General features: G+C 44.7%; 1 protein-coding gene across 3 annotated transcripts in view; it reads right to left on the bottom strand.

Moving 5' to 3' along the window:
- PIP4P2 (phosphatidylinositol-4,5-bisphosphate 4-phosphatase 2) overlaps positions 1-19,376 on the bottom strand; it is a 55,974-nt gene extending 36,598 nt beyond the window's left edge. For all 3 annotated transcript variants that reach the window (XM_053246328.1, XM_053246330.1, XM_053246327.1), the window contains exon 1: positions 19,167-19,376. In XM_053246328.1, coding sequence (XP_053102303.1) covers positions 19,167-19,272 — 106 coding nt within the window. In that variant the 5' untranslated portion in view covers positions 19,273-19,376. The remainder of the gene's footprint in view (positions 1-19,166) is intronic.
- Between the last annotated feature and the right edge of the window lie 3,891 nt (positions 19,377-23,267).

Below are 23,267 nucleotides of genomic sequence, written 5' to 3' on the forward strand. Positions count from 1 at the left end.
AGTAGAAAAAATCAACAACAAAGAGCAAGTGCCGCCTTTGTAAAGAAGCAGATGAAACAGTGGACCACCTGATCAGCTGTTGTAAGATGATCGCACAGACTGACTACAAACAAAGGCATGACAAGGTAGCAGGGATGATACACTGGAAAAAATACAAGCTACCTGTAGCCAAGAATTGGTGGGACCATAAAATTGAAAAAGTTGAAGAAAATGAAGATGTAAAAATATTATGGGACTTCCGACTACAAACAGACAAACATCTGCCACACAATACACCAGATATCACTGTAGTCGAGAAGAAAGAAAATCAAGTCAAAATAATCGACATAGTAATACCAGGGGATAGCAGAATAGAAGAAAAAGAAATAGAAAAAATCACAAAATACAAAGATCTACAAATTGAAATTGAAAGGCTGTGGCAGAAAAAGACCCAAATAATCCCAGTGGTAATTGGCACCCTGGGTGCAATTCCAAAACAACTTGAAGAGCACCTCAACACCACAGGAGCCACAGAAATCACCATCAGCCAATTACAAAAAGCAACTTTACTGGGAACAGCCTATATTTTGCGACGATATCTATAATAACCAACAGTATTGATGATAAAATTCTGGCATCCCAGGTCCTTGGGAAGGACTCGATGTCTGGATAAAACAAACCAGTCAATAACACCTGTCTGACTGTGTAAACAAGAAAGACAGAGGGCAGGCACCCTCTGTCCATCCCAAACCATGTGAGAAAAAGATAGGTAAGGTTTTTACCCCCAGAACTAGAAGGAAACTGATCATTCAAGGTAACGTAGATATGATTTTTTTTTTTTTACCAACCACCCCCATGGGCAATTGAAGCCAATAGAGTTTGGTTAAGATCAAGTTGTTAAAACTGGGTTTCTCATAGTACTGGTAGGTCATGAACCTTTTAATCTGTTCTTGAAGCCATGTGAGGCAGCTTCCTATATTCCTATGAGATTCTTTGAAATGCCAGGGATGGGACACTGTATATGCCAAGTACGTGCTGCACCACTAATATATAGCCTCTCCCTCATTAGGGAGGAAGTCACACTTCTCAAATATCCAAATTCTGCATACACAGAAAACAAACAGTCCTCATAACAAACCAGTAGAAATCAGAAATGGCCACCTACACCCAATCTGGCAGCTATATAGTTTTAACATCAACTGTTTTTGCAAGTCACAAAATTGGCATGGAAAGAACTCAAGTCGAAGCAATTAGAGAAGGGAGCAGAATATCTCCTTCACCTTGACTTTGATTCACAGCTATCTTTTTCTGTAAAACAGGATAATAAAAACACTCAGTAAAGTGAAGTATATATGCACTCTATGTGGGGCTGCCTTTGTACATAGTTCGGAAATTACAATTGGTACAGAATGCAGCAGCTAGATTAGTCTCTGGGTATACCCAAAGGGACCATATAACACCGATTCTAAAAGAACTGCACTGGCTGCCAATATGTTTCAGAACAAAATATAAAGTGCTGGTTATTACCTATAAAGCCCTTAACAGCTTAGGCCCAAGGTACTTAAGAGAGCCCTTTCTCTTTCGTGAACTCTGTCACCTATTAAAATCATCTAGAGAGGTCCAGTTACAGTTGCCGCCAACTCATTTTGTGGCAACTTAGGACCAGGCCTTGTCTGTGGCTGCCCCAGGGCTTTGGGATGCACTCCCTGCCAAAAGAAGAGCATCTCCTTCTCTGTTTTTAGGAGGACCCTGAAGGCATACCTATTTCTCCAGGCTTTTAACTGAAATCTAATTTTTAAATTTTACTGTGTTTTTATTGTGATTTTTATCTGTTTTATGAATTTTAAATGTTTTATATTTTATATTATGTTTTAATCTGTACACTGCCTAGAGATTTCTATATTAGGCAGTATAGGAATTAATTAATTAATTAATTAATTAATTAATTAATTAAAACAAACTAAATAAAAAATAAGAAATAAGAAAATAAATGATAAATAATAAATAAAAATAATAATAAATTAAAAAGTGTTCAGGGAACAAAATAAATAACTATTATCACCCCATTAGTAAAGTGAGGGTCCCACGTACGTGGAACGGAAAGGCACAGGAAGGAAGGGTTGCTTTCTTCATGGCCTAAGAGAAAAGGATGGAGACAGATACACACCCTCATGAGCACAACCAAGCGAAATTTCCCTCATTAAGAATCCTCTAAGGGTGAAGGAGACTCTCCCTCCACAATTTAAGAGATCACATAGGAAGGTGAAATTGGCCAGTGAGGATGCACATCCTCAAGTCTGTGTCCTACAGATCAGTCAGCCCTCAACCTCCAAAACAAAATCCAGAACACGACCTAAATTCAAGGTGTGAGCCCAATTCCCTTCCCAAAGAAGGCCAGATCAAGCACCTATGTTTGAGGCAGGCACGTCCTGGCTTGAGCAGAGGACAGCTATGATAATGGCTGCCCTCAAAGCCAACACCATGAAACCAAGTCCAAAGAAACTCACTAGAGCTTCAGCCAGGTTCCTCCTAGCCCTTGCAGAAGAGCAATGGTGGCAACCGTCCACGGCACCCAATCTGGGCAAACCCACCAGAGCCCCTCTGCTACAGCCAGGCCTTTCCTTGCTTGAGCACAGGAGCAATAATGGCAGCTGTTCCTGGAGTTGCTTCTATAGAGCAAAGTCAAGGGAGATCCGTCAGAGCTCCTTTGTTCAAGCTGGCTGCTTTCCAGAGTCCCTGGAGCCAGGATGCATAGAAAGGTGGTGAAGAGGGAGAGGAGGAGGAGGAGAAGTCTCCTCCTCTTTCCCCTGCCCACCTCCCCATTCTCACAAATGTTTTTGGTATGTCTCCTCTTGCCCTAAGTGTTACCTACTCTCTCTGTCCCCACACGTTACAAGGAATCCTGGCCCCCTTGAGTAGCACTGGAGACAACTGTGGCATTTAGCTTAGCCAAGCAAGGCAGATTGTGAACTGAGCAAAGGGTCAGCAGAAGCTTATAAGGAATCTGGGGGCAATAATCATCATGTGATTATGTGAATTTGGAGAGGCTCCAACATCTTTAGCAGCATTTAGAGAGAGAAAAAGTAAAGAGAAGTACAACCTATTTAAGTGCAGGATCTCATCAATCTTTTAAAAATGTTTTAAATGTTACAACTTTTCAGAGAACATAAACCAAGATTCACCAGTGACGTGAAATGTAAAGACAGATTCTTTATGGGTAAGACAAAATACTGGCATCCATGAGAATGTTCATGGAAGTAGATCTTTTATTCCTACCTTCTGGTCATTTCCAGTAAGTCTTAGTTTTACAGGCTACAAGCCTTTCCAGCGTCCTTGGAGTAATAAAATTTGATTCATATTATTGGCACTGTTTACAGAGATTTATTGCGGCTTCTCAACGTCAATCGGCCTTTCTTTCAAAATGGGGGCGGGGGGGCATAATTAGGTCAAGCAAGAAGGAAAAAGAAAGTCTCCTGCATATATTCTAGATTCAACTAAGTTATGAGTAGGCATTTTACTGACTGGTCATTTATGCAGCACCCTCCATTTTGGAACTTAGCTTTAACCCTAAGCAAAACTGTTGCAAAGACAAATGCTTGGTACTATGAGAGAAACAAGCCCTGCCTCTCTTTCTCCCCTCCCCCACTTTCCGTGAAAACTGCCTTCACTCCATTTTTGCCAACTGTTTGGGTTTTGCATTGTACTTGTACAAAAGCAGCTTTATTCTTTCTTTGTAAAAGGTCTTGTTCCTGGATCCCTTTGTCCTTTTGAGCTATGTAAAAAAGACACTGAGCTTTCTGGATCTGATCTGGAGTTATTCACATTTACAGGTCTTGGTGCTCATAATTCTGAGATCAACCTACCAGCGAGCAGTTGCCTGCTTCCCTAACTACTAGGGTTGGATGCATTAGGAAAAGCATTACCTCAAGCATCTTAAGCAATAATTTCCCCAAGTTTCAAAATAAAGTTGCCCTAGAGCAATTGTGTTTGCCTCTCCAGAGGACAGAGGAGGAGGAAGAGCTAACAGGCAGGTGGAAATACTAGCTGCAAAGTTTGGGCTTGGATCAAACTGTCCCAACAAAACTACCAGCATAAGCTATGTGGAGTGTCTGGCTCCATTCCAAACAGATGAGACAACCCGAGTCACCCGGCTTCTGGACTTCAGCCCTGCTGAACTACCAGTTTGGGTTTGAACTGAAGATTAGGTTGGAGAATCAAAACGAGTTAAAAAGGTGGTTCTGTTATTGTAAATTGTACCTCCCTCCTCCCTTTCTGCCTATAACGTACAAGCTGGCACAATATATATGGTGAAATCACATGCCTCCAAATACTTTATACAATTATGGCTATAAAGTATGGGGTCATAGAGGACGGGGCATGCAGAAGACCCCATGTTCAATCCCTGTGATCTCCAGGGGTTGGGAGAAAGGAACATTGGTCTTACCGTGAAGGGTTCTTTTTCCTTGCAGTAGGAGATCCTCAGATAGGGTGATGTACTGCGCATGCTCGAGACAGAACTGGAATCACGTGGTTTGATTGTAGGCGTGGTTACCTCCTAACCCCAGTTCCAGGACTGATGAGCGAGGAGTATGAACGTGATTGTAGAGAGAGCCCGGAACTAACTGTAATGAGAGTACTCAGAAGGCTAGAGAACAAAAAAGGTCAGTAAGGAGAAAGGATAGAGAAAGAGTATAACTAGTACCCCGAAAGTGGCCTCGGCAATACAAAACCCTTAGGAAAAACCCCAACCAGGGCACGGCACGATATTAGGCTAGAGGGTTTCCCTGGTCCGGAAGATACATCCGGGTGGGGCTGAGGATCTCCTACTGCAAGGAAAAAGAACCCTTCACGGTAAGACCAATGTTCCTTTTTCCCTTGCGTAGGAGATCCTCAGATAGGGACTTGCCCAAGCTAACGGACAGATCCCGGGATGGGAAGGATGTAATCAGACTACCTGTTGGAGAACCGTGCGCCCAAATGCTGCCTGTGCTTCAGAAAAATCGGGAATTTTGTAATGTTTGATAAAGGGATTGGAGGAAGACCAAGTGGCTGCTCTGCAGATCTCTGCGAGTGGGACGTGCGCAGAGAAGGCTGAAGAAGCCGAAGCGCTTCTAGTGGAGTGAGCAGTAACCCCTCCAGGGGGAGGGAGATGTAGCAATAGCAATAGCAATAGCACTTACATTTATATACCGCTCTATAGCTGGAGCTCTCTAAGCGGTTTACAATGATTTAGCATATTGCCCCCCAACATTCTGGGTACTCATTTTACCGACCTCGGAAGGATGGAAGGCTGAGTCAACCTTGAGCCCCTGGTCAGGATCGAACTTCTAACCTTCTGGTAGGTTTGTAGGGATGCCAGGATGTAGGGCCTTGTAGGCCAGGTGTATACAGGATCTAATCCAGTTTGCTAACGTGGTCTTCGACACCTTCTCCCCGAGGTTGGATTGCTGGAAAGACACAAAAAGAGCATCTGAGTGACGAATGTCCTTGGTGCGGCGAATATAGGTACGCAAGGCCCTGCGCACATCGAGCTTATGCCACAGTTTCTCCCTAGGGTGTACTGGGGAAGGACAGAAGGAAGGGAGAACAATGACCTGAGCCCTATGGAAGGAAGAATTAACTTTGGGGAGAAAGGTTGGGTCCAGACGCAGGACCGCCGAGTCTGGATTAAAGGTGCATAGCTCCTTGCGGACTGATAGTGCTCCTAGCTCCGATACCCTACGAGCGGAGGTGATTGCTATCAAGAAGCACAACTTAAAGGACAAAATACGTAAGGGGATCGAACCGATAGGCTCGAATGGGTCCTTGGTGAGGGCATTGAGAACCCGATTAAGGTTCCACGATGGGAAACGCCTGATAGGAGGAGGAGCAAGATTAGATGCTCCCTTTAGAAACCTAGACAGATGTAAATGCAAGGAAGGTTGACCAGAAGAATGGGACGAGAGTTGCAGAACCGAGGATAAGGCGGATGTTTGTCGTTTAAGGGTACTTGGACGAAGGCCCATGTCCAGGCCAGCTTGAAGGAAGTCCAGAACCTCTGGTACTCTAGCAGTGAGAGGATCTTTACCACGGGTTCGGGACTACCGCACGAAGGCTGACCAAGTAGATTGATAGATTCGAATGGTGGAAGGCCGTCGAGCTGCCAGGATAGTGTTTTGCACGCCGGTGGAGTAACCCTTTTCTGCTAGGATCGTGCGTTCAGCCTCCAGGCGGTTAACTGTAGCCACTGAGGTTCTGGATAGACCAGGGGTCCTTGATGGAGGAGGTCTGGTCTGATGGGAAGACGCCATGGAGGCGCTGACGCCAGGCTGACTAGGTCTGGAAACCATGGCCTGCGGGGCCAGAAGGGCGCTATCAAAATTAGTTCTGCTCGTTCTAGGCGTAACTTCTGAATGACCTTCATAAGTATGGGAATTGGAGGGAAGGCATACAGCAGGACGCTCGGCCACCTGGAGTGGAGTGCATCTGTGTCCTCGGCCTGAGCGTCGTGGAACCTGGAGAAGAACCGAGGCAGTTGACGGTTGTCTTGAGTCGCGAAGAGATCCACTCGAGGCATGCCCAGCACTCTTGTGATCTGAAGGAACACTTCCCTGTGTAACGTCCATTCGCCCGGGTCTATCGACTCTCTGCTCAGCCAGTCTGCAATTTGATTGTCGTCTCCTTTGAGATGTTCTGCCAGGATGGAAAGAAGATTGGGTTCCGCCCAGTGGAAAAGGAGGTCTGCCTCCTGCATCAGCCTGGCTGATTTGGTACCCCCTTGGCGGTTGATGTGCGCCTTTACTGTGACATTGTCCGTCCGAAGCAGGACATGGTGGCCCCGAAGAATTTGCTGGAAGTGGAGAAAGGCGAGACGGGCTGCTCGTAACTCCAGCCAATTTATTGGGGCAGAGGTCTCGGTGGCCGACCAGGTGCCCTGGGTAACCTGCCCGTGACAGTGGGCTCCCCAGCCCGTTAGGCTGGCATCTGTAGTGATCACGATTCTTCATGGCTCCGTGAGCTGGAGACCTTGATGAAGAGCCGGAGATAGCCACCATCGGATGGATTCCCTGACCGACTGAGAAACCGGTATCTGCTGTCTTTGTGCTGCCATGATCTGGTCCTGCCACGGGAGGAGGAGCCATTGAAGCGGACGAGAGTGCCAACGCGCCCAAGGGGTGCAATCTAGACAGGCTATCATCGAGCCCAGAGCTTGAGCCAGTGTCATGACGTCCTCACGTTGCTTGTATAGGAGAGGATGGAGTTGTTTAAGGATCTTTTTTCTGCGTTCTGGGGACAGAGATACCGTGTTTTGTTCGGTGTCGAAGAGGACACCAAGGTGTACCAGCTGTTGTGACGGAATCAGATGGCTCTTTGCCTCGTTCACTATGAATCCGTGGTCCCTCAGAGCAGTGAGAGTGGTGTGTACATTCTTGATTGCTTGACCTCTGGAGGGAGCTCTCAGAAGAATGTCGTCCAAATAGGGGTGGAGCCCCACCCCCTGGAGGCGGAGGAAGGCCACTATGGACACCATTAGTTTTGTGAATACTCGAGGCGCCAATGCCAGACCGAATGGGAGAGCTCGATACTGAAAGTGTTGGCCGTCGTACGCAAAGTGGAGGAACCTGCGGTACTCGGGATGGATGGGCACATGTAGATAGGCGTCCGACAGATCCACCGATGCTAGGAAGTCTCCCTTTCTCACCGCCTCCTTTATAGTACGGAGGGACTCCATGTGGAATTTCTTTTTCCTGACAAAGTGGTTGAATGCTTTGAGGTCGAGGACAGCTCTCCATGTCCCGTCCTTCTTGGGTACTAGGAAGAGAATAGAGTAGGTTCCCTGAAATCTCTGGGATGGGGGAACCAACTCTATTGCCTTGATTTGAAGAAGATGTTGAACCGCCAGCCGCATCCAACGATGTTTCTGCGGCATAGAAGACCTTGGAGTGGGGATGAAGTGGGAACAAGGGGTGGATATCAGGTCTATAGTATAGCCCTCGGTAACGGTCTGAATGACCCATCTGTCCATGGCAGTCGATAGCCAAGGGAGGGCGAAGTGTGACAAGCGGCCCCCTACCGGGATGGCGTCATTGCTTTCGTTGTTTGGAGTATGGAGTGAAGGAACGGGTCGTTCTAGTCTGGCCTCTGTGTCGCTGTCTCCACTGTGGCCTGCCAAATCCTCTTTGAGGTGCTGATCGGAAGTCTCTAGATTGGGAGAAATTGTTGAACTGCTGGTGAAAGGGACGAAAGGAGCTGTGTCCTCCTCTGGAGGAGGGTCTGAAGTCTTTCCTAGCGGAGGGTAGAACCTTTTTCTTATCTTTGGTATCAATTAAGATGGGGTCCAGAGCTGGACCAAAAAGAGAGGCCCCTACAAAGGGGGCGGAAGTTAGGGCTAGTTTAGATTTTGCGTCGACATTCCACGGTTTGAGCCAGAGTGTCCTACGTGCGGCTACGCCAGTCGCTAGGGCCCTCGATGAGTGTTGAATGATGTCTAGGCTAGAATCCGTGGTTAAAGCAGCTGCCTTAGCCATCTTATTTATACCCTGACGAAGCTTTGGTAGTTCAGGGGGAACGAGTTTAACCAGCTCTTTGGCCCATAGGACCGAGGCCCTTGCGAAGATGGAATTAGTTGTGGCCATCTTGATAGTGGAGGCCGAGGCGTCGTGAGCCTTTTTGAGGAGTACGTCGCATCGTCTGTCTTCCTGATCTCGCAGTTGTTCTTGGTGCTCAGAGTGGACCAAGGCCCCAGAAACCATCTGCACCACTGGGGGATCCACCTTGGGAGTGGTTAGAAGCTTAGAGACCTCTACTGGTAGATTATAGTGTTTCTTCGGGACACTGCCAATGGGTCTGGAAGAAGTGGGACGCTGCCATTCCGCACTCATCACCCGGTGGAAAAGAGGGGGAAAAGGCACCACTGGATTAGAAGGTTCCGACGGGGGGAAAACCTGTTGGTCAAAAGTGGCAGTAGAAGGGGAGACCTCTGTAGAAGAAATGTCATTAATGGCTCGTTTTGCCTTAGTGAGTAAGATATCAGTCTGAGGAGGTGAAGAGCCTCGTAGAATTTGAAATTGGTGGAGCTACTTCCTCCTCTAAGAGCTCCCCTTCCTCCTTATCTGAATTTATGGGATCCCTAGGAACTACTGGGGTGGGGCTAGAGGAGTCCCCTTCGGAGGAAGAGGGGGGAACCACAGGGGGAGGCGGTCGGGTAGGTTCCAGGGAAGGAGAAGTAACCGGGACCAATGGAGGAGGGTGTGGGGGGTTAGGAAGGACAGGCAACTGAGGGCAGGATGGTCTTTGCTTTTTAGCAGGAAACATAGGGGAAGAGGAAGAGGAGGAGGACTGATCCCTATGTTTGGTTCTCCTTCTGCGAGTGGGGGGCCTAGGCATGAATCTACCCCACTCCCCAAGAGGAATAGCCCTACGGCGGGGGCTGAAGTCGGGAGAAGAGGAGGATAGGCAATCTGCTCCCTGGAGTCTGGAGCGCCTGCACCCCCTGGTATCAGGAATTGGCAAAACCCCACCTTGGATCGGGACCGTGTTTGCAGCGGTAACCTGAATCGGACCCGTGGCGTTGGTAATTGGCGCTGCTAGTGGCTGAATAGGCAGAGTTCTAAGCGGAGCCGCAGGTGGCTCAAGTTGGAATTCCCTCGCAAAGAAAGCCCGGAGCCATTGGGTAGCTTGTGGCGAGAAAGGATCTTTACTCACCGGCTGCACTAGTTGTGTGGGCGGAGCAGGGAGACCAGGGCGATCGCGGTCCTCTAGCAGCGGGGGGGGGGCAGCGCGGACCAGCCGGTTCCCCCTCAACCACCACGCTCCCATCAGGAGGGAGTACTGAAGCCAGGAGTGTGCCCACTGGGCTCTGGACTACAGACTCCGATTTTTTGCGCTTGGAAGCTTCCTTGCGCACTTTCAATCTGTCTCCGTTCTTTCCCGCCTTAGCTTTGGAGCGTCAACACACCGCCTGGATCAACAGACGCTCACTAAGCCTTTTGCGCCCGTCAGCAAGGAGAGCCGATTCTTTGACCTTCTTCCTCTTTTTGGAAGAGGAGGGCTGGTCAGTCAGATGCCGTGACTTTTTAAGGGCTTTAGATGGACGATGCCCCGAATTATCCATGTGCACGGACTCTGGAGGTAAGGAGCCTGTTGCCGAAAATGGCGGCGGCTGGGCGTGCTCGGCGGGAGGAGGAGCGGCAGAAAAAATGGCCGAAGGCGCGGGTAGCACTTGCAAGCAAACGGGAGACGCCGATCGTGGTGATCCGCTGCCCAGGTGCTGCGGCAGGTGAGCTGACTCCAAAAGGGAAGCCAGCATAACTTCCTCAGCATGGGCCGATTCCATAGTGAGCAATAAAGCAAATAAAAGATAATTTGGGAGCCAATTAGAATCCAAATTAAAAAGTAAATTTTAAGGAACGGAATTTAGAAGCCGAAAAAGCGAGACCTACTTTCCTCCCACCCTTGCACACTAGACGGAGTGAGGGAGAGAATGAAAAGATGGAATAAATGCAATAGAAAGGCATACTGACCAGAGCGCTCTCTAAGAAGGTCCTATCTCGAGCGAGACAGAACTGGAACTGGGGTCAGGAGGTAACCACGCCTACAATCAAACCACGTGATTCCAGTTCTGTCTCGAGCATGCGCAGTACATCACCCTATCTGAGGATCTCCTACGCAAGGGAAAAACTGCTGCATGAAACCGTGGAGAGCCAGTGCCAGCCAGTGAAGACAGTATAGACCTAGACAGACTAGTGGCCCGCTTGGGTATAAAGCAGGTTCCTATGGGTATATAATATTACAGAGAGGAGAGCTGGTCTTGTGGTAGCAAGCATGACTTGTCCCCTTAGCTAAGCAGGGTCTACCCTGGTTGCATATGAATGGGAGGCTAGAAGTGTGAACATTGTAAGAGATTCCCCTCAGGGGATGAAGCTGCTCTGGGAAGAGCATCTAGGCTCCAAGTTCCCTCCCTGGCTTCTCCAAGATAGGGCTGAGAGAGATTCCTGCCTGCAGCCTTGGAGAAGCCTCTGCCAGTCTGTGAAGACAATACTGAGCTAGATAGACCAATGGTCTGACTCAGTATATGGCAGCTTCCTATGTTCCTTCCTATGTTCCTAACAGAGATGGAAATTGGCTAAAAGCTAAGATTCTGGTTAGTCAGTGGCTCTTCTCTGTCATGCCTTAGAGCAATCCCACATGGGGATCCTGTCTGTACTGTGGCTGACCCCTATTTATTAAACTGGTTTAATACTGTTAAACAGTTTGAAGATGGCTATTCCACAGAAGAATTTCCTGAGCTTTAGGCAAACCTTAGCAGATATTGCTTCAGCACAGCAATCTCAAATTAACAAGAAATGGTGGCAGTCTTTTAAAATTATGTTATATCAGCGCCACCTGCATTAGAAGATAAAGCAGATAAGAATACAGTACTTTTTCTGCAAGACAAATTGAAAGCATTCTTATTCTGAACGTCAAGCTTTCAAAACATTTCACCTTCTTCAATTTGGGAATGAAGTCAGGCAGTCCAAAAGCTGGACCTCCTAGTGAAAGGAATTTGACTGGCATGCACATCAAGTCACTTTGCATGGAACTTACCCACATTCCTTTCTCTGTGGCTGCCCCAGGGCTTTGGAACGAGCTCCCTGCTGAAATAAGAGTATCTCCTTCTCCGTTTGGTTTTTGAAAACAGGTACCTGAAGACATACCTGTTTTCCCAGGCGTTCAATTGAAATTTTAGTGTGTTTTTAATTTATTGAGATTTTTAAAACTTTTTATGAATTTTAACTGTTTTATATTGTTTTTATATTCTGTCTTAACTTGTACACCGCCTGGAGATTCCTATATCAGGCAGTATAGAAATCCAATAAATAAATAAATAAATGTACATAAGAGCTGAATCTTGGTTGTTCCATCATTGATTAGGTGGATTTACATGGTGTAAAACTGGTCTGTTACAAAATGTGCAGAAGAGAAGAACGAAGGGAAAGGGGCAGGCCTGGACAAATTTTCTTTGAATCTAGGAGCCAGCCCAAAGATTTAGGACAGTGGATACAGGACAAAATTACCGGACTTAGTGATGGACACTGTGGAGTGGGAAACTTAACTGATTTCTCTTTATCCCCTTTACAAGTAACATACTTGCAAGAAACAGGACTGCCTGGGACAAAAAAAGATTTTAACAAATAACTCTGCCTCTGAATATTCTAGTCTATGCGCCATGGTTAAATTTCTAGGTACCAAGGCTCTCTGGAACTTGAGATCTGTCAAGGCCTGGAGAGGGGGTAGATATTCCCACATATCTCTAAAGTTCTCAAAGCGGTTTACAAAACAGAAGAATGAGAACATCTGCAGATTTAATACTAATGACTAATATATTAACAGTGGTGTGACAAGATAGTAAACTTGCAGCCATGAGAAGTTAGAACTAGTCACCTAATGTCACCATTGACTAACTCTTACACAAAGATGCTGAGTTGTTGATGGTACAAAACTATCAGCAATTTCTCTGCTTAAATAAAACAGACAAGTGGACAAGCCCTTTCTTAGGACTAAGCAGAACTCATTACGCTATCAGCAGCACTTGGAAAGAGATGCCAGATTGAAGCAGGTTAGCATCTGGATGCCAGCTTCAACACACTTCCATTAAAATAATGAGCACTCTCATTATCGAGTCACACAAAGATAAGGGTTCTGCAGTGAAGGTCATGAAATGTGTTCAGCCTTCAAGAGAAACTAAAATGACTGCAGAGAACATACAGCCTTGACCAACATGGAAAATACAAGCATTTGTAAGCTGGCTTCCCCCACCCCAAGTGAAAGCAGTGCTGCTCAACCAAATCTGACTAAACCTGTCCTGTGCTCAGTATTATGTATTTTGAAGTTTTCATTCTGTGTGCAATTAAAAATATGGAACAATTGTTTTACATTGCCCAAGTGTACATCAAGACTGCAGAGCACACTATCTAGCAAGAAAAAAAAGCCTCTCTTTTCAGTACTGCCAGTAAAATACACAGGTTAGCCACTTGGCTTTTGAAGTGTGTGTAAATCTGCCCTCCAGCCAGTGAAACCAGTTCTAATAAGTGCCGTCTAATGCAGTGGTGCCCAAACAGGGGCACACGAACCCCAGAAGTACTTTTAAGGCTTGTAAAGGGTATTCAGAGCCTTCCCAACTCACTGACTAGTGATTCAGATGCAGCTCTCTTGCCTCCTGATCAGAAGACTTGACCCTTACAGTCACTGGCTTGCAACCAGATTAAACTACTACTCATAAGTAGTGCTATCAAAAATAGTGGGACCTATTAATTTCAACTGGAATACTCATGTCTGATGTAAGCCAGTGAGTGTAATAGTCTGTCTCTTAGCTATAACATTTAAGTGTATATGTGTGCATGTATGTACATACATACGTATGTACACACATTCCTAAAATCTCTACGGGCACCCCAGACAGAAGAGGTACACTTATTTAAAGAGGTTAAAATCCCCTGTCTAATGGATGGAGCATCAGATGTGGAGGGAAGAGGCTTGGGTTCAAGACTATCCTCAGCCATAAAGTTTACTATGTGACTTTGGGCCAGCTACTACTGGTCAGCCTAATTTATCTCACTGAATTGTTTTCAGATTAAACTGGCAGCATACGCTACCCTGAGCTCTGAATGAAGGGCAAGATGCAAATAATGTGACAGACAGCCCACCTAATTAATCTTAATCAGGGACAGACTTTGTACATGAACAGTGATATTATGAGCAGTTGCTGGACGCCAAGAGACGTAAGTTTGGGTGGGGTATAAATTTGATAGATAGATAGATAGATAGATAGATAGATAGATAGATAGATAGATAGATAGATAGATATTTCCATGAGCGAATGGAGGTAGCACTGAGGTGAAGAATGCTTCAAAGTTCTGAGCTTTCTCAAGGCAGTTGAATTTAACATCTCTGCTTGGGAGAGCTATAACTTTGTGAAATGGTGACTATGCTTCTGTGACAGTTATCCAAGACAAACATTTTAACAAACATATTCTTGAAGTAAAAACTGAGGTAAGCTTTGTAATTGATTGTGTGTGTGCATGTGTGCGTGTGTAGCAAAAATAACCAAAGGTAAGCAAATCAAGTGGAAAAAATAAAATACTAGTTACAATTCACTTCACAAAGTATGTATGCTGGGTCTTTTATAGCAAGCTGTAATGCTGATTACATTTGTTAACAAATATAAAAATTCTTTACATATGGAGAAGCCCTGCCCCCTGAAACTATCCTCTGCTGCTAGGTTCTTCTACATAATTGTCTTGGATGTGTGTGTGATTATTTACATCAGACCTGCTGCAAAGGTAAGAACTATCAGTAGCTACGGTGAGAACCTGATCTTTTTTTTTTTATTACCAGTCTCCTATTTTATACATGTTTTCTCAAAGTCCAGGTCTGATCAATAACTATTGTGCTTTGCTGGATGGTGAACTGTTTTTCCAGGGTTTTGCAAATACAAGTCTTGCAGTGGTTAATATATATTAACATGCAGGAGGCCCTCATTATTCGCAGGGGTTCTGTTCTGGCCTACAACCACGGATCACAAAACAGCGGATTTATTATTTGTTTTGTTTTGTTTTATTTTTTTACATTTTATATCCCACTCTTCCTCCAAGGAGCCCAGAGCGGTGTACTACATACTTAAGTTTCTCCTCACAACAACCCTGTGAAGTAGGTTAGGCTGAGAGAGAAGTGACTGGCCCAGAGTCACCAAGCAAGTATCATGGCTGAATGGGGAGTTGAACTCCTAGTCCTAGTCCAGCACTCTAGCCACTACACCACGCTGGCTCACCATTTATTTATTGCATGCACTTAGCAGCACAAGCCCCTTGGATTGATTGGTTGGCAGGCTTCTGTGCATGCAGAACTCTTAACATGCAGACCAAAGTACTCCACTGTCCTCCTCCAGACTCCCCTCACAACCCAGGAGAACATGCAGCAAGAGCACAGCCATGAAAGGGCAGAACAGTGCTGCCCAAAACCACAGATGTGCAAAGCCATGTACCACGGATAACTAAGTTAGGTATATATTGCCCGGCCATAGAGTTGCGAAACAGCAAATGCCGAAACCACAGATAACAAGGGCCACCTGCACTGATAAGAGGTTGTGGCAAACATGAATCCCTAAAGCTTTATTGGCAAGTCTTAGAGCATGTGTGGAGGCACAGAAGCTCCAATTCAAAGATTTACAGTGCTCATATAGAAACAATGGACTCCCACGCACTTAGACTTCCCCACTTGAACATCTGGACATGTAGAACTGCCCGTCTTTATTATCCATGCAAAGTGTCACCCTGTCTCCCATGGATATGAATGGGGAAACCCTTCTGCATGCGCTTGACAGCTCCCTGTCAATGCTGATCAGCATAGCTGTATATAAGCTTATACTGACAGGATTTTCTATCCCAGGAGGATTCTCATCAGTGTTTCATAGTGACTAGATCACATTTCACTGATTATCTCCATCCTCATGCATTATATTTTGTGCTTCTCTTCTTTTTCATTCGACTGTTCATATGGATTTTTTTTAATGTTTATCTGTTTTAATTGAAATGACGAGAAAATATATTTATAGAGTTTCTTAGCTCATTCATTAATTTAACCCATTAACTTGGAAATCAGTTTATTTACAAGTTACAAATTAAGTGATATTTTTATCATGTACATTTAAATTTAAAGAGATATTTCAGTATTGCTGTTACCTTGTATTAAATTATTATAACAAGAAACCCATTTTGATTCATTTGTGACCTGTCAAATGACCAAGTGCTTTTTAATAAAGAGGAAAGAACTTTTAAGTCCCACTGATTTCAGTGGGAGGGATCAGAATGCATGCTTTACTCTCTCCCATTGAGATCAAGAGAATCTAAAAAGTGCTTAACTTAGGCACACAGCAAATATTTGCTTGCAGAACACTCAGTCTTAAATAATAGTGAACTAGAAACATCTCTATTCATCATCTCTATTGACTTAAGGTTATGAGAGTTTTTTTATCTCATTTACTTCATTTGGAGAACCATGATACTTCACAGGGTTTTCTTTCTGACCTAGCACTTGTCACCTAAGTGGATAAAAGTTGGTGTTTTTGTTTTAAGTTCAAATCACATTTTTTGGATGCAATTTATTTATTTAAAACATTTAGATGCTGCTTTTCAATAAAGTTCATATAAAATGGCACCCTGTCCCCAAAGAGCTCACAATAAAAAAACAACAAAACAAAAGAGAGACATTAGCAGTCCCAGAGAAGGATTCTATGCTGGGTGGAATAAGGACAGTTACTTTCCTCTAGCTAAATACAGGAAAGCCACCACTTTAAAAGGTGCCTCTGCCTAGGTAACAGGGTTAGTAAGACTTACTTAAATTAAAACTATTGCAAGTTTATCTTCAAAACAAAAATAACCTAGTTAAAATCTAAATATGAACATGAAACTTACATGTATGAATGTCTTAACATTGGATCAATGGTCCTCTATCAAACAGATTGAGCTAAAGGCTGCTTTTCTGTGCAAATGAATGATTTTAAAAGATGGGGGTTTTTTTTCAAATCAAATGTTTTAAATATGACAAATAGATCACATCCAATATTGTTATTATAGGCTTGACACTGCGGAGTCCAGGGACTAGCAAGGCATCATAGGTATGTTCCAATCCCCTGGTTCCAGGAGATGCCATCCTGTATATTACTACTAATACAGGAGTTCCCAATACAGTATTATATAGTCCAGCAACATCTGGGGGTCCCTAGTATAACTCCTATGCCCTTCAGCCACTGTGGCTGGGAACCCCTATACTAATATATAGCCGACATAGATGATCTTGTAATATAAAGCCCACCTGGATGATCTTGTATACATATATTTCTACACCTTTAAACTACTCAGGAATTTGTCAGTTCTCAAAATTATGAACATTTATTCCCTATAAGCAAATAAGGACATACCTTTTCATTGTATGACAATAAACCACTACAACAACCAGCCCTTCCTTTCTGGAAAGTTCGAGGCCCCTATAAGCTGGAGTAATTAAAAGTTTTGGATTGTTAGCTACTGTACTTCGTATGGGAGCAGCACAGGACAGGAGCATATTGTAATATAGGAAGAGCATACGTGAAACAGATCACAGCAACCCAGGAAAGTATATCCTCCTAGCTAGATAACTAATACTATTCAGGTGTTAGTGGTTATGTTAAAAATATATGTATACAAATTTGGTTAAAGGAAATATATGAAATATGACCAGTGCGAAATGGTATTTAAACTGGCCTTAAATCATGGTTCAAGTCATTAACTACTCACAGTCTGACAACCCCATCTCTAACTAAAATAGCAGAATTACCATACAAGCCCCAACATGTTTATTGAATATTATAATATGGCAGTTTCACGCCTGTCTCACAACTTCAAACACTCAAGACTTATGTCTAAATAAGACTTGCCAGCAACGTAACACTTCTTGCTTTCTTTAATGGACTACCTGCTCTTACCGAGCCTTTAAAAAAAACTTGCCTAAAAGACAAGTAATTCAGTACTGCCAGTCTGAGGCCTAAGAATATCCCAGATATTTGAAGCTGCAATACTATCCACACTTGCATGGGAATAAGCCCCAAGGAATAGGGTGTGACTTACTTCTGAATAAACATGCATAAGACTGTGCTGTAAACCTTTTTCCTGCAGTATATTATCCAATGAGAACTAAATCATCCTTCCCTTGCATCACCCTCAAGGATGTGGCTAGCCATCAAGAGGAGTTTCAGCAAATCAAAGTCAGATGCTATTTTTAGACCCCTACCCAATCCCAGTCACTTACACAAACGTCAGCGACAAGTACCCAAAGCATAAAGATGGAGAGCAAAGGACCATTCCCCTGGGCAGCAGACCCATTTCCAATACAGGAGTTCCATGCTGGGACATACGAGACAGGAATACAAATCACTACCAAAAGTGTGACTCTTTGCTGTTTTACTACAAATGAGTTTCATGAACTTGGGCAGAGTGCCTCTCTCTCAATACAAGAATCAAACAGCCACTAGGGTTGCCAGCTCTGACTGAAGCTATTACTAGAAAGAATTTTCCCAATATTTTTCACAATCTCCAACCACTGAAATCTTCAGGACGGCTTTCAAAAATCCCCAGAAGATCGATGCCGATTCCAGGAGACACCAGGCCATTCCCAAAGGGTTGACAACCTTAACCAGCTCCCACACTTCTGGGAGTGGGAGCAAGTGCTTCCAGGTCAAAGGGCGTAAAGGCTAGGCAGACTGGAGCCTTGTCACATCTCATATATCAGAAATCAAACACTGCCTTCATCCTTAGATACAAACACACCTCAACCATCAGGAGCCCTTTGATCCCTTGCATCATCTTTGCCAGCCTTTTAAGAAGTTTTCCCTTTTTCCCCCTCAGGTGTGCAGGCACAAAAACTCTTCTTCCCCACCTTCCCCAAGGGTGGTAAGTGGGTTGTTGTTGTTTTTTTAAAAAATAGCATCAGGGTAGCACAGAAAAATCCTGTATACAATGCACAAGGGAGACACGCGAAGTCGGTTTGCTAGTTGTGTAGCAGGCCCGGAGCCTGCTCTCCAAGGAGAGCCCCCTGATTCAGCAGAATTGGGGGAGGGGGAGCGAAGAGCAATGCAGACGGAAAGGCTGGGCTCGCAAACCTTCCTTCAAGGACACGAGAGCCATGTGCACGACGGCAAGGCTCGCCCTCCCTCCACACACTCCACTCCTCTCCTCTCCTCCACTTTACTTAAGCCAAAGCGCCCCCCGCCCCCGCCCCCATGAACGATGAGTGTGGGAAAGGCTGCAGGACCGATCGCCTCCCTCCCGGCCATTAACAATGCTCACTGATGGCTGCTGGAGGAGTTGCGCGGGGAAAGAGCGGCAGACATCCATTGCGAACTCATCCCGCAACCTCCTCTCCTTCTGTCTACTGGGGAAGAAGCAGCCCCGCATGGGCACGATGAAACCCTGGGAGAGAACGGACAAACTGCGAGGCGGCAGCCAGCCGCACACAATGCACCCCTTCGCAATCGCCCGGCGCGCGCGCGCACACCCCCTCTTCCAGCCCAGCTGCTTCTCCAGCCTAAGTTAGCAGCAGTAGCAGCAGCAGCTTGGAGGCTGGAGGAGTTGGGGAGCACACACTGATCTCCTCCGGGGGGCCGGGGAGGGCGCCCCAAGGGAGCTCTGCCTTACCTCTTGGGCTGCTGTCTGGGAAATACGGCGGGGCCGTCGGCGTGACATTGCCGGAGCTGGGTGCGGACAGCAACGGGGAGCGCTCATCCACCCCGTCAGCAGCCATGACTACTGCAGCAACGGCAGGGGCGAGGAGAGGCTGGCTGGCGGCGGCGGCCGCGGCGAAAAGCCCTCCTCGACACGCACGACGACGCACTCCCACAAGCTGCGTGTCACAAGGCAGCGGAGGGAGAGGGAGGGACGAGCCGAGGGAGCCGGAGCGGGGGAGGAGGGAAGGAGCGCGCTCGCCCCGGCTGGATCCAAGAGACAAATTAATCAATGAATAAAGCGGGAGGGACGGGAAGGAAGTGCTTCTTGCTCACTGCAGTCGTAGGGTGTGGGGAGGTATGGACACCATACAGGGTATTATTTATACAAACATGTGCAATACAGAAAGAGTGTGAATTGCGTGCCTATGTACATACGCACCTACCTTCACTATTTCTTTCTTTATACTGTATGTTTATATAATCTACCCTTACACACACAACTACATCTATGCATATACCACACATGTATATATAAATGTGTGTATATGTTTGTGTACACACACACACACATACATATATGTTTATATACTTGTGTGTATATATATTTATATCTTATAAATACTACATATGGGTATGTTGATTGTGTACACCACCTAGAGATGTACCGTATTTTATGGACTATAAGACTCACTTTTTTCCTTGAAAAATATCCACCAAAATTCAGGTGCGTCTTATATGTTTTAACAGTTTAATATGTTAAAACTCTGAAAAACTGGATTAAAATTAAGATGCGTCTTATAGTCCGTAGCGTCTTATAGTCCGTAAAATACGGTATATATCAGGTGTTATATATATTTACACACTCTCACTCTCTCTCTCTCTATATATATATACTGTGTGTGTGTGTGTGTGTGTGTGTATATATATATATATATATATATATATATATATATATATATATAAAGTTAGTTTATATGAATGTGTGTACAGACACACCTTCCCCCCTCCACACGCCTGTTACCATAGTAATAGTAATACAGTTCTCCCCACTCCCCATATATACAGTATAAACATGGAGAAAAAGAGATACCTCTGCCGCACCACATAATTGATTGGTTAATTCATAAGTTTTAAAGTTTTTGATTGACTACGAAATAGAAATTTAAATACAACTGCTTATGAAAGCTGCAGGTAGAATCTTAAGAGGCATTCCCTCTTTTTTCAGGAATGCATCTTTTTTCAAGAATGCTTCCATGTTGAAATTACACGGGAGCAGATTTAAGCTAGGCATTAGAAAGATTTTCTAACTGTGTAAGGGTGTTTGACAGTGGAATAGACTCCTTCATGCAGTTATGGGCTCACTTTCGCTGGAGGTTTCCAAGCAGCAGCTGGATGGCCATCTGCCAGGAGGAATGCTGTAGCAGTTTCCTGCACTCAGTAGGGGGATGGAATAGAAGACCTTCAAGGTTCCTCCAATTCTATAATTCTATTATTCTGTTCTAAGATGATGTCTGCTTGGACACATGTTTGCATCATCTGAAAAGCAAGGAATTATGTGTTTTGCTTCAACGCTGCTGTTCTTACTCACATGCAATTCTGAATAATTGGTCAACTGAGGTTGTTTTAAGTTGGTGGCAGCGTGTGCACATGAGCAAAAGGCTGGAACAGTATTTCCAGTGCCTAGAAGTCACACCTTGTAGAGTTAGTTTTCCTGCAAAACTTTGCAGGAGTCCAGGGTGAGCAGGTATCTCAGTTTTTTCTAGTCCTGAGTGCAGCATACCCACCAACTGTACCTATTTCCATCATTTGTTCTTTCCATGCTGCTTGCTGGCATGTACTGAGATGATCCAGTCAAAGTTAAATATGTTTTAGGTCACATTTACTTCAGAGTAAGTTCTGTTCATCTCGGGTACATCTTTCTGAGCATGCAGGCTGCCGACACATCCCACTTATTTTAACAGGAGAGTTGAACACGTGCTTAACTCCATACTTTGGCCAGATCCTGTCCCCAGTTTGCAACCAGGAGTTGGCCTCCTTTGCCAATTGTTGCTATTGGGCTATTGCAGAACTGCCTGTTGTAATAAGAAACTGGAGTCCAGAATTTTACTAGCAGAATCAGAAATGTTGAAAGTCTAAACATGTTAGTTTTTAGGGAAGCGTGCATGGCCAAAGAAATGTATAAACTTACGACATCTATTAGAATATATTTTCTAGGTTTCAGAGAACTATACATTTTTCAGTTAATACTTCAATGGAATTATTTGGCCCCCCAGAAATTACTTGTTCGTTTGGCTCTCATTATGAATCTTGGTTCTTTCCTAACTGCATGAAACAAGGCTTCTTGCTTCTTCAGTCTAAGGATGTAAGTATTAGGTGCCATGTTTTCTGTTTTTCAGAGGGATGATATGGCTGAAGGATAAGGCTGAGGGATTCGATGTCAACTGCTATGTCCTCCTTGGAAAATCTAAATGGCGTGGCTGAATTCTGAGACTTATTATTAGATGGGGAGTAGAGCTCAGGATGATGGTGGCCCCAGTCTACAGGCAAGAACCCTTTAAACATTTTAGTCCACATATCATCTAAGATTAGAGAGTCCTTCAAGTGTCAGAGAACTATCAGAAAACACAAAGCATGACATTATTCTCTGCCTGAATCTTTTTTAGCCCTCTGGGAGTCCCAAGGCAAGATAAAGCGCCTTTCCTATTACATTCCCCCACCTCACCCAGCAATTCCACATATATCTGCAACCCTGTCATCAAGATACATTATCAAAAGATTAGCTGTTCTGAGGCAGGACTTCTCAATGCCTGTCATTACAATTACTTGAGATAAGATAAATTAGGCAGCTGGACAGACACCTTGAACCCATTCCAAAAGTGTGATATTCTTGAACCATGTCTTTTCTTGAGCTGTAATTTATTTATTTATATTTATAGCCTTCCCTTTTCATAGTCCTTGAATTTAGGTTGCACAATTTCATTTTTGAAAGGGGAACAGTAAAACTGTATGAAGCTATCTTATACTATTATTGGTTCATCTAGCTCAATATTATCTACATGGATTGATAGCTGCTCTTCAGGGTTCCTTTCCAGCCCTTACTGGAGATACAAAGGACTGAACCTGGGACCTTCTGCATGTCCTCTACCACTAAGCAACAGTCCCTCCTCAAGAGTTTCATGTCCTTAATGAAAACATCCTCAGTGTGCTGTAGCTGTGAAGAAGGCACATTTCATGTTGGTATATCTCTTTGGCCATGCTCAGTATTAGGAAAGGGAGTGAAAATGAAACAGCCAATATCATAATGCCTTTATACAAACCTGGGGTGTGGCCACACTGAAATACTGTATTGCTTACAGTTGTCATCTCTGAGACAATAGCATAAAGTAAAGTTGTGCCGTCAAGTTGGTGTCAGTACAGAGCCCTGTGGTTTTCTTTTGTAGAATTCAGGAGGGGTTTACCATTGGCACCTCCTGTGCAGTATGAGATGATGCCTTTCAGCATCTTCCTGTATCACTGCTGCCTGATATAGGTGTTTCCCATAGTCTGGGGAACATACCAGCAGGGATTCAAACCAGCAATCTTTTGCTCCCTAGGCAAGTTACTTCCCTGCTGTGCCATTAGGTAGCTCAGACAATAGCATAGCTACCCAGAAAAGGTGAAGGAAGAGACAACTAAAATGGTCAGGATATTGGAGCACCTTCCCTACAAGGAAAGGTTACTTATTCTCACTCTCTCATGATACTAGAATTTGGAGTCATTCAGTGAAACTGAGTGTCAGTAATATTCTGGAAAAACAAAAGGAAATACTTCTTCACATAACACACAATTAATATATGGAACTTGCTTCCCCAAGATCTGGTAATGGCCAATGGTGTCATAGCTTGGCTAAGGGCTGGGAGTGCCTGGGGTAGGGAGCAGTGTTAGCTTTAATCCCCCCCCCCCCATCTTTGTGTGGAATGAGTTTTGTTCTGGGTGGCAATATCAAGGCAGTGTGTGCACACATGCATTCAGAGTGGGGCCTTCCTGATTCAACTTGAGCAGGATCTAAAATTAACTAAGTGGACATCAAAAA

The sequence above is a fragment of the Hemicordylus capensis genome, chromosome 4 (assembly GCF_027244095.1).
Source record: "Hemicordylus capensis ecotype Gifberg chromosome 4, rHemCap1.1.pri, whole genome shotgun sequence".
Taxonomy (NCBI): Eukaryota; Metazoa; Chordata; class Lepidosauria; order Squamata; family Cordylidae; genus Hemicordylus; species Hemicordylus capensis.